The 13,143-nt window shown below is 35.0% G+C and overlaps 1 protein-coding gene across 1 annotated transcript; it reads right to left on the bottom strand.

Annotated features, from left to right (window-relative positions):
* Window positions 1-570: 570 nt before the first annotated feature.
* LOC145114210 (uncharacterized) lies at window positions 571-1,503 on the bottom strand. The gene has a single exon (XM_079050202.1). It carries the CDS (start codon window positions 1,501-1,503, stop codon window positions 571-573), a length of 933 nt encoding a protein of 310 aa, XP_078906328.1.
* Between the last annotated feature and the right edge of the window lie 11,640 nt (window positions 1,504-13,143).

Here is a 13,143-nt window from a genome sequence, read left to right as displayed (position 1 = left end):
CATTGGTTAATGAGACTTTTTTTTAGAAAGAAGGGTCTTCGCTAACGAGGGTGTTCGGTCCGCTTACGTGCACCATAACTAATTCTCGTACGAGCATGAGTCTATGAATCATACACCGGAGTCATTACAAACGAATCTCCATAGCCACATGACAAAATGCAACAATCATATTAGAACTCGAGCACATGAGTATCATACACATCCCAAAAATTGTTTCACTGGTAAGCCATTATTCAAATCGTGAGGATTATGACTCATAAGAATTCTCATAACTTGTCATATTAAAAATGTCTTCTTGATTTAAAAAAAAGAAATAAATAAATAAAATAATTAAAAAAAATTAAAGATCCTATCTCGAATCCAAAATTTGGGTTTTATCAACAAACAAGAAAAAAACAACATAGGCCAAAATATCATTAATACAAACATAAGGAGCATTCTATAAATTATTTTAACAGCAGGACTTGAAACATAAATGATAAATTCTTCATTTATGGACACATAATTTTATTTATTTAAGAACATAGTAATAATATAATGAAAGAAATATGATTAAATAATAAAAGCGAACTAACTTACATATTCGTTCTCGAGAACTGGTTTCGTCCGAGTCCCCATAGCCACCGGCACCAACGCACTCCCAACGGCGGCCACCGCCAAAGGACCACCGCCCTCAGCCTCATATTCCATTTTTTCAATCCTTCTCCGCTGCCTAAAACCTCTCACCGCCCACGACCCTCCAAAGACCACCACCATCAAAACCACACCTGCCACCACCCCACCAATCCACCATTCATTATTCCATCTTCCTCCTCCAGCACCACGGCCCCCGCCAACAGCAATTGGATTCTCCGGCGTCTTCGACGGCGCCGGTGCCGGTGCCGGAACGCTCTCCTTAATAACTATACCAAAATGCCCTTGTTTTACACTCGAACAAACACTCCCATTCAACACACGATCAAACTCAACCCCACCAAATAAATCGAAAAACACACATTTCCGCAAAACCCCATCTGCCAAAAGCCCCAAAGATTCAAACTTTATCAAAATGGGATTCTCCGATGCCCGAAGATCTAGCTCCGGCAACCTTTTCTCCGTCAGATGCGATGCATTATAAACCAATAAACCCACCACCGGCGACAGAAACAAATACCCCGGTAAAGGGTAGTAAAGCGACGACCAGTTACCCAAATTCTGATACACCAAAACCATCCTCTCGACGTACGGACTCTCGATAACTCCACTGGGAATATCAAACTCTTTGTACCCATAAAACCCTTTTCTTCTCAACCGACCACTTCTCAAGCGGAGGGCGGAGACTGTGATTCCAGTGAACTCGGGGCTCACAATGCCGTCGTAGATAGCTCCGGTCCTTTGCCGGTGACGGGAAAAAGATAGGAAAGCATAGTCTTGAAGAACTGAATCAAGAAATCTGGATGAAACTGAGGTACCTTTGGTGGGTGATTGAGCTTTTAGAAATGGAATATTGAGGAGTAGTAACATTGCGAACACCAGACGCTGGAAAGCTAAAGAATTCATGAATCATGAGATGGATTGAAAGATGTCAAGAATTTGGTTTTTCTTTTTTCAAATCTATTTCAAGATCTAAGAATGTAAATTAATGCGAGGGAGCATAACGGGTCGTTCTTGAAGTTGGTGTTTAACAGAATTATTTACACTTCACTTTTACTATAATTTAACTTTTATTCGAGTGAGGTTTTTGCTGGATTTGGTTAACATAGTGAAAAGTAACTCAATTCGTACACTTAATCCTCTCTAATAAATCAAATTTTTTTTTTTCACTTGTTATATTCTCATTCAATTTGTCAAATGTTATTATATGGTTATTTTGAATTAATTTTTTTCACATTCATTTGATGAGCTTTTCTATTTTATTAAACTTCACATAATATTTTAGTATAATAATTGCAATAAATATAATAATAAATAGATAATAATTTCATTAATAAACTTACCTTTCAATTTTAAAATTCCCAAAATTAAAAGTCATTAGTTTTTTTATTTATTTAAATTATTTTTTAATTTAAAAGATAAAAAACATTTTGATTATAAAAATTCATTATTTTTCTTATTTTTTATAAATTCAAAATTATCAAGTATTTTGACTTTTATATTTAACTTTTTTTTTTAATTTTATATTTAATTTTTTTTTTTAAATTAACTCATGTAATACATGGATCTCACAACTAATTATTTAATATCATGACATATTTGAAATTTTATTATAAATTGCAATATCTTATTTTTACATTATATCTTAAAATTTTCTTAATCAATCATGTCATATACGAATTTCGATTGTCAATATTAATAGTCTAGGATGTTTGCTAGTCGAATTTAAAAAGTTTATTGACAATCATTTTAAAACAAAATAAAACAACACAAAATGGTTTGTGAATTTCTTTGAATAATGTCTAAAAATATTTGGACTTTTAGTTGTGGCTGTTAACTTAACAACTGTATTGTTATTGTTTTTTCTTTTTTTGGTCTTTATCTTGTTAACATAACTAACTATATTGTTAATTTTTTTTTAAACAACAACTTGACCTTTAGACTATGTGATTTTTGCAATTTTGTCTTTTTAACAAACTATAATACCATTTTCATATCCATTCTTTTTAATATTGGATTATTATATAATAATAATAACTATTTTTTAATATATAATATTTATATATAAATAAATCTTATTTTGTTGGATTATTAATTTTTTTTAATTATTTTTTTTTAATTTTTAATTGTTTTTAATTTCTTTTAACTATTTTCTTATTATTTTAAAAAAATAAACGCCAAAAACAAATCTCACCCACCCCACCCTCTTAATTTATTTTAAATTGAAATATAATATATTGGAAGATAACATATTTTGGACAACACCACCACCATCATCTGGTCACCACCATCACTGTCGGACTGCCTCCACCCTGGTCACCACCACCGCCAGACCGCCTCCCTATTATAATGTTTACATGTAAGAACACCACCATCGATCAACATATCCTTGTATCTATCTTTATTCTCCATTCTGTCGAAGCTGTAAAGCCACCACCTACACCACCACCACATGTGTCCTCCATTCCAGCACATGCACAACCTATATCATCGAAGCTTCAAACATGCACAATCGGAAAAGATCTGGCGACGACTATGGTGGTTTGAAAACCTTAGATCTAACATTTTTGCCATCAACGGCGGTGTCGGTAACAAATGGCCGACTAGAGGTTGTTTCTTTACGAGAGTTTGTTGTGCATTGTGTGGGTAGTCGACCGGTGCAGTTTTCATCGAGAATGGTCGGGTGTATGCGGCGATCGACGATATCTGACGAAATGATGATGTGGTGCAAAGTGGTAGAAGTCAACGAATGAAAGAATTAACCATGAGTATTTGGATCAGACCTCATGATGGTTCAAATGGTGTTGGTTGTATCGGAAAACAAATGGCTTAGTGACATATATGGATGATTTTGACGGATTGTGAAAAGGTTGTCGCAAGTAGCTACTGAAGTCATTAATTGGAACATGTTGGTGGGGTTTCCTTCGGAACTTTAGCGAAAGTGATTTTTTGTGGCATCGACGATTTCGACGATGAGAGACGACACTTTACATATCCGGTGACTTTGTGATGAAACCAATAAAATTAAAAATATTTATGACTATATATTAAAAATAAATTAATAATTCAATAAAATAATGTTTATTAATATAAAGAACTTAATAAAATAAATATAAAGATATAATTAAAAATTAAAAAAGAATTAAAAGAATTAAAAATCCAATAAATTAATATTTTTTAATATGTAAATATTATATATTAAAAATAATATTATTAATATATAATAATCAATTAAAAAAATAATCCAATAAAAAAGAAATTAAAAAAATTAAAAAAAAAACAAAATTGCAAAAATGGTCATTATGGTTGTTAAAAGTAAGTGGTTTTTGTTCAAAAACGATTGGTGATGTATCATTGGTCTAATTTTGAATACCTTGTACGGTTTTGGTCCAATCTCGTTAACTTTAACACTTTGGTTGTTTAATTTTTTAAAATGACAATTTCACACTCAGAAACCATTTATGTAATTATGTTTTTTTACCAAACTACAATAACCATTTTTGCATCTCTTCTTTTTAATTTTATTGGAATATTATACATTAATTCTTTTAATTTATTTCTTTTTTTAATTTTTTTCAATTGGATTAATTCTTTTTATTGGATTATTAAATATTAAAAAATATTTTTTTTAATATATAATATTTATTTACGAACAATGTTATTTTATTTTATTATTAATTTCTTTTAGTTATTTTTTCTTTTAATTTTATTGGACTAATTCTTTTTATTGCATTATTATATATTAATAAATATTATTTTAATATATAACATTTATATATTATTAAATAACATTTTATTGGATTATTAATTATTTTTTAGTTAATTATTTTTTAGTTTTATTTTTATTATATTAGTGCTTGGATTATTATATATTAATAAATATTTTTTTAAATATGTAATATTTATATATTAATAAATATTATTTTATTGGGCTAATACTTTTTAATTATTTAAAAAAAATAATTGAATTGAATTTATTTTAATTGTTTTATTTATCATTTAAATAAAAAATCTCGCATATCCTACATCTTCTAATTTATTTTAAATATTTGGAAGATGATATATTTTGGACAACACCAACATTATACTAATTTATATTAAACAATCTCACTCATCCCACCATTACCGGACCGGGTGATAGTGTGTAACACTATTTTTCGTAACAAATATTATTTCGAAAGAGGTAAATTAATGTGAGACGAGTAAGTTAAATAAAGCATAGAGTTGCTTCAAATAGGGAATTTTTTGTTTAGCAACATGGGGTTGAAAAAGTGGTAGATCTTTTAAAGATGACCGTGTGTATATAAAGATTGTTGAAAACGAAGTTCAGAAGAGAAGTTATGGTCGTATGAAGTTGAGATGAAAGTACGTTGCTATTTTAAGAAATTCAACGTAAGTCAAAGTCAGACGGTCAAATCGTGGTCACCACGACGTGGTCGTGTACATGCCACAACGTGGTGGTAAACAGAGTCATAGAGACATGTAACAGTCGGGTGAGACACGTGTCACAAAGAGACAAACATGTGGCGCTTTCAGAGACCGATGGTGGCCACGACATGGTCAATAGACCATCACGACGTGGTGGCGCACAACTCTAAATAGTTGTGTTTTGGTATCGTTTGAGAGGTTTTGGCACACGTGGACGGGAGAGCAGCTCGGGAGATGTTTCTGGGAAATCATTACTGTTGTAACGTACTAGATACGAGAGTACGTGACTCGATTCATGGGATCAACAGAGGTATATTTTATCTCATTTTATGTAAATATGTTTATGTAATTTTTTATAGAGGGTTGTTATACCCGAGTATGTGATACTGAATTTTTTGATATGGTGTTGTTACGAACCCAATGATCAGTTGAAATATATAATTTGAGCGGTAAGGGTTATATACCTTATTTTATGGAGATTTGTCGATTGAGTTAATGGCTTACAGTGTTAAGTCGTTAGTAAACTGTATTTACAAACGTGACTAGTTTGGTAACAAATAGTTATCGAGTTTGGTTAGTGATAAGGAAAATGATCATTGTTGTGGATATAGTGATGAGACTTGTAACACCCCATTTTCACCATAGTCATAGATTATAAATATTATAAAATACAAAATAAAAATATATTAAAATTAAACCAAAATAATTGTCATTGGCACCTAGGAAGCATCAATACGATTTACGTAGATATATGAAACGTCCAAATCTGACTTCGTGAGAGAAAATTATGATTTTTCGAAGTTTCTGTACAACCGGGCATAACAATGCGCAACACAATTGACTTTTAGAACGGTAGATTATTAGGCAAAATAATCTAAACTATAGTTGAAGATCTCGTCCATAGGAGTCCTTCAATATAAAGAACATCGAGAATGGAGTCCGTATGTAAGAGTTATGCTTTCTGCAGCAATCTCTAACAGTCTAAGCCTATCAAAAATATAATTTTTTCATAGATTGAGAACTATCTGTCGGGATCTAAACAAAAGTTGTAGATCTCATTGAGAGATTTTTGACGATATAAAGAATGTTGAAAACGGAGCTCATATGAAGAAGTTACACCCTTTCAAAGATCTAGAAATTTGCGCGCGGTGAAGACATGGCACCACCAAAGGATGCCACGTGACAAACCGGCCGCCTACTCCTCTAAGGGTCAAGGAGACATGGCATGTTGTGGACATGACATGTGGAACCACGATTTCATGACACGTGGCTTGTTTCTAGATGATATGAGGTGGACGACTCTGTCACACCCCCAAACCAGGATGGCGGAAACGTCCGGGGGCGGATGACTTTCATGTATTGTATCATAACAGTTAAATAACAGTAAAGAAAGAAAACATGACCATCATATATATATATATATATATATATATATATAATTGGAAAAATTACATCATTGTAAAAGTTACATGTTTCAAAATCCAATTACAATATAGTGACAAAAAGACTTGTTTGACGCCTTAGCGCCCCATCCTCAAAAGTTGTGGTTACCTGTTTACTGGTTTCCTGAGAATACAAGTTGTTTGAAAAAGTGTCAACATTTAAGTTGGTGAGTTCATAAGAGTTTATATGAAAATAGTAAGCCTTTCCATGAAAAGTTATCATGTTTGTTTCCAGAAAATCCGATATTTTCTAATAATGCAATGTAAGCTGTTCACTTGTAGAATATGGGTGTTTGTTCCAGAAAATCCTATATTTTCCGTAGAAATGAATTGTAGTCTTAAAAGATCCCAGACCGAAATGTACCAGTGTTTTCCGTACTTAAAGTACTAATAAGTAGTTTTATTCATGTATAAAACCATTTGAAGAAAAGTGGTTTCGTGTAAAGTGTACGTATAGTCGTTTTCTATGTGAGTTTTCATAACCGTGCTTTTAAGATGCAGTGCCTGTCTCGTTGTTCTTCAAGCGCTGAGTTATTTATGACATTTGTCACCCATAACCTGCCAGTCTGACTATAGCTAGTAGTCAGGGTGTGAGATCATCAGTCTCGTATAGATCTATACACAAGTATCACGCCATCGTATCGGAGGTTCCGGTTATAAATACAGACTTTCTGTATACCTCAGTTAGGTACATGTTTTTGAAATAAAAACGGTTGTAACTGACGTTATCCCATATTTCCAGGATGACGTCGAAAGTGTCGTAAAACGGCGATATATGTATTTTATATCGTTTTTACCCTTTGCTCAACGGGTTACAAAGGGGTAAAGTTTCGTAAACTATATTTGTAAAGTTTCGATAAAATGGACGTTTTGTATTCGAAATATATGTAGTCATATATATATATATATATATATATATATATATATATATATATATATATATATATATATATATATAGGAGTAGGATCAAATGAGAACACGTAAAAGGTTGAGAACGCGAGAACAGATCTGGACCATTTAAATCTTTAGATCTAAGGTTATTATTAAACGGGCGATTTATGAAAAATTCTAAAACTACTGGCATTAAAGTGTAACATTTAAATGGCCAGAAGGGTATAATAGGAATTGCAAATTACCTATTTCCTAAAATTTCTCACCCTCTCTCCTCTTTCCTTTGATATTCTCGTATCTTTATCCCTCTCTCTCTCTCTCCCTCTCTCTCTCTCTTTAGGGTTTCATAATAAACCGCTTCCCTCTATGAATTCAGTTCCATTTTCTTTCCTCCCTTCAGTCGGCGATCTAACACCAATGAGCGTCAATGTTTCCCGCACCCTAGTCGCCAACATGGGTGATATTGATGGTAAAGACGAGAGGCATTAAGCACCACCATCTGGATCTGCAATTCGTGACGATGCATCTGAATCCTTTTGTTATGCAGTGGAAGATGACGAAGAAAGCCAAATACATTTGGATCCCAATATTAGCATCAAAGAACACCTCAAAAAGGATAAGGTCATCCCAAAATTAATATATTATCGGTGTCTTCTAATCTTTTTGTTCATATTTCTCATTCTCATCGCATCTTAATTCTTTCATGTTTCTTGATTGATTTGGCTGTGAATCGGAATCGTTGTTCAATTTGTAAATCATATTTTTCATCTGAATCATATGTGCGTTTAAATCATTTGCTAATTCCTGATTTGATTTCAGATTAATTTCATGTTCTTCTTTGATCCATTCCAAAAATTTTGTATAATTTTTCAATCTCAGTAGTTTTTTCTTAATTGTGAAAATCTATTTCATGAAGTTCTGATTTGTATGAGGTCTCAATTCCATTGACTAATTTCAATTAGTATTTTTCATCATTCACGGAGATATGAAGATTTACCGATTATTGAATGATTAGAGATTATGTTGTAAATTTTTGTTGATGAATGACCAAGATTAGATAAAGAATATAATGGTTATTGTGAAATTGGGTGTTTGATCAGAAAAATGGTTTGGATTCAAAATTTGAAGAACATAATGAAGAACTGATGAAGAACAATATGAACGAAAATGAAGAACATGAAAGAACTTGTTGAAGTTGGGTGTTTTTTTCTAATATTATAGACAGTAAAGGAGAAAGGGAAGTTTACCTCATTAGAAGGAGAATCCAAACTTGATTGAAAATTTTGATATTCAATTCCTTCACGAGCGAAGCTTCAAGTATCAATAGGATCACCATTTAAAAATCAATGTTAGCCTTCGACCATTAACACTTCACTTTTGAATTCTTTAATCAAAAAAGAATGTTTGATTATGTTCGTTATAATCATTTATGATTATAAATATTGTTGTCCATATGATTAGAAGACACCGATAAGAATCATTTATGATTATAACTATTTGCAAGATAAACGATTAGATGACCAGTTTTAATTATTTATGATTATAACACCATATGATTTTACTACCAATCAATCATTTTAATATTTTTTTTACCATATTATAGTATTTACATAATATTGTCATTTTGTAGATATTGATCAAAGAAAAAGGAATGTTGGAATTTTTTTAGGTATCACTACTGCTTACACAAGCTAGCGAGCCATTTGATTCAAACAGAAGAATGAGGCTGCGACCGATTCAAGAAAATGGTTGACACAATGATGAATTTTGTAATTTTTTCCATTGAAGTGGTTTAATCATTACATAAAGGTGAAGAATTTGAGCTAGAGGAGAATGAAAAACTATATTATATTTTGGTGTATTCATCTATGATAGAATGTGTATTTAATTATAAATAGTAGTGTATTCATGTGTGAATGATTGTATTTATTTATGATTAGAGGTATTGTTAATTCTTACACTATTTTTATTTTGTATTTATTTATGAGTACCGGTGTATTTATTTGTGAATAACATTGTATTCATGTGTGAATGGTTGTTTTTATTTCTGAATAACATTGTATTCATGTGTGAATGAGTGTATTTATTTATGATTAGAGGTATTCACTTTTTTAAGAAATGAAAATTTTTACACTATTTTTATTTTCATTTAATGAAAAAAGGCATTGAATTATTTGTAAATTGATGTATATTCATTTGTGATTGGAGTCGTATTAGGTTTTTTGAAGAAAATTTTCGTTTTTGAATACAAGTGTTTTGATTTGGGATTGAATTTCTATTCATTTTTATAAAAAAATATGAAATTCGAGGAAAAGATTAATTTTTTTTCAGTTTTAAATTAAATTTTGGTAAAAATGTTTTTTATATTCCATTAATAAGTAAAATTAAAAATAGAATATTTTTTTGTTTTTTGGTAACTGATCCTAAATTTAAGGGAAATTGATTGAATTTTATTTTATTTTAATTTAATTAAAATATACAATTGCTAATATACCCTTGTATATTGATTGGTCCAGAATTGTTCTCGCGTTCTCAACCTTTTAGGTGTTATCATTTGATCATTTCCCTATATATATATATATATATATACACAAATAAAGTAATGATTATCAAAGTGTTATTTGTGAAATCACACACGATTGATAGTAAAACCATTTCATGTTTTTAATGCTATTCGTAAAATAGTATAGCAACGTATTCAAAATATTCTCGTTATAATGAAAATGTTATTGTGTGTTACTTCCACCGAAGTCCATAACACATGCCCGAAACATGTCCTCGAGTGTCTGAATCGTCCGCTCACTCTGTCCGTCCGTCTGTGGGTGGTAAGCAGTACTGAAATGCAATCTCGTACCCAACTCCTCATGGAATTTCTTCCAGAACCTGGAAGTGAAACGTACATCTCGGTCTGACACAATCGAGATCGGCACTCCATGCCGCGACACCACCTCTCTCGCATATGTCTCTGCCAGCCTCTCCGCAGAAGAGCTCTCACTGATAGCAAGGAAGTGAGCGCTCTTCGTCATCCAGTCCACAATCACCCAAATTGCATCAACACCCCTCACGGTCCTTGGCAATTTGGTGATAAAATCCATAGAAATTTGTTCCCACTTCCACTGGGGAACCTCTAGTGGCTGCAACTTGCCATGCGGACGCTGGTGCTCGGCCTTAACCCGGCGACAGGTCAAGCACCTCTCTACTACCCATGCAACATCCCTCTTCATACAGGGCCACCAATAGTCTCTCTTCAGGTCCAAATACATCTTTGTGGCCCCGGGATGGATCGAGAATCTCGATCTATGCGCCTCCTCCATCAGAGTGCTACGTGCCCCACCTCTATACGGCACTTAAATCCAACCACGAAAGGTCATGAGCCCTCGGCTATCCGTCACAAACTCGGACACCTGTCCAATCACCCGCTCCCTTTTGCGGTTCTCCGGTCTCACAGCCTCTGCCTGGGCCTCTCGAATAGTATCCAACACCGGAGTCATCACCGTCATCCTCATACATACGTCTCGAATCGGGGCACTCTCCGCCCTACGGCTTAGAGCATCGGCTACCACGTTAGCCTTGCCCGGGTGGTACAGGATCTCACAGTCGTAATCCTTTACCACATCCAACCATCTCCTCTGGCGCATATTCAGGTTGGGCTGATCCATCAGATACTTCAAACTCTTGTGGTCCGTGTATACAGTACACCGAACCCCATACATATAATGGCACCATATCTTGAGGGCGAACACTACAGCCCCCAACTCCAAATTGTGGGTGGGATACCTCATCTCATGAGGCTTCAGCTGCCTCGATGCGTATGTTATCACGTGCCCTCTCTGCATAAGCATCACACCCAACCCTGATATAGACGCATCACAGTAAACCACAAAATCCTCCATTCCCTCCGGAAGGGCTAACAGTGGGGCTTCGCATAGTCTCTGGCGAAGGGTCTCAAACGAGGTCTGCTGCTCTGGACCCCAAGAAAAAGCAACGCTCTTCCGGGTCAATCTGTTGAGGGGAACGGTAATCTTGGAGAAATCCCGGGTAAATCTCCGATAGTAGCCGGCCAACCCCAGAAAACTCCTGATCTCGGTGGGGGATCTCGGCACCTCCCAACTCATGACAGCCTCAATCTTGGCCGGATCGACCAATATCCCATTATGACTAACGAGATGTCCCAGGAACTGGACCTCTCGCAACCAGAAATCACAATTGGAGAATTTGGCATAAAGCCTCTCCGATCTCAATACTCCAAGGATCTCCCTCAGGTGCTCCAACATCGGCCTGCATACTCGGTTCATGAGGTCCATAAACGCCGCTGGTGCATTGGTGAGCCCAAAAGGCATCACCACGAACTCGTAATGCCCATAACGAGTCCTAAATGCTGTCTTTTGGATATCCTCATCATGCACCCTCATCTGGTGATATCCAGACCTCAAGTCTATCTTGGAAAACCAAGACGCACCCTGCAACTTATCGAACAGATCGTCGATCCTCGAGAATGGATAACGGTTCTTGACCGTTAATTTGTTCAACTCCCGGTAATCAATGCACATCCGGTGTGAACCATCCTTTTTCCTGACAAAAAGGATCGGCGCTCCCCACGGCGAGCTACTCGGTCGGATGAATCCCTTCCCCAGCAGCTCCTGAAGCTGCGAGGATAACTCCTGCATCTCCGGTGGCGCAAGGCGATAGGGTGCCTTGGCAATAGGTGCTACCCCCGGAATCAAATCGATGCGAAACTCCACCTGCCTCTCGGGAGGCACACCCGGCAACTCCTCGGGGAAAACATCTGGAAACTCTCGCACTATCGGTACCTCGCTGACAGAACTCGGCCTCTCTGCGGCAACTCGTGTATCCATCACATAGGCTACAAACCCTCTACAGCCCTGCTGTAGACTCTGTCTCGCTCTGGCAGCCGAACAAAATGCTGACCCAGATCGGGTACCCTCGCCATACACCGTCAGCACTCCCCCACTAGGGTCTCGTATGGTCACCAACTGTAACGCCCCGGTTTTTCTCGGTACGTTTGGTTATTTTAATTTAATTATCCTTGTAACCTTGGGTTAATTTATTTAACCAATGTCTGATTTCTTATGTTATTGGACTCTTTTGATCATCTTGTAAACTCCTTTTATTGAAGTCCATGGGCTATGGGCCTATTTGCAAGTCCATCTAGTAAATAGTACTTAATGTGTTAATTGAGTCATTTGGAACACACACAAGAAAACCACTCTAAACCCTCCATCTCTCTCTCAAATCGTCCTCTCTCTCTTTGGGATCAAGAGCAGCCAAGGGGCTGTTGTTTGGAGCTTAATTCTTGTTCATTTCTAGCCTTGATTCGTATTGGTATGAACCTCATTATCATTTCTTACAACTTGATTCATAACCTTGTTCTAGTTTTATGATTTCATCTTCACTTCTTCTCCTTCCTATTTGATTTGTAATTGTATGTTATACATCATCTCAAGATCCTATCTTCACCCCATATATGGTGGATGATGGATCTAGGGGATTACATGTGGCAAAAGATCATGGAAACCCTAAAAGGGAGAATGGTGATTTTATGTGCTTTATGTTCATTTTCATGTTGATTATTATTACAATCTTGTGGAAAAATGAAATCCTAATGATACCTAACCCTTTTTAGTACCACCATGATCATGGGGACTAAATTGGGATGATGAACACATCTTAAAATGTGTTTCAAAGGGAGAAGGATGGATAAGCCAAAAAGGAATCACGGGTGGCTAC

The sequence above is a fragment of the Lactuca virosa genome, chromosome 5, assembly GCF_052849685.1.
Source record: "Lactuca virosa cultivar CGN04683 chromosome 5, Lactuca_virosa_CGN04683_v6, whole genome shotgun sequence".
Taxonomy (NCBI): Eukaryota; Viridiplantae; Streptophyta; class Magnoliopsida; order Asterales; family Asteraceae; genus Lactuca; species Lactuca virosa.
This window is presented reverse-complemented; position numbering and strand designations above follow the sequence as displayed.

Bases quoted from the DNA above. Each gene is read 5' to 3' on its own strand.
- LOC145114210 (XM_079050202.1), bottom strand. From the start codon at position 1,503: ATGTTACTACTCCTCAATATTCCATTTCTAAAAGCTCAATCACCCACC.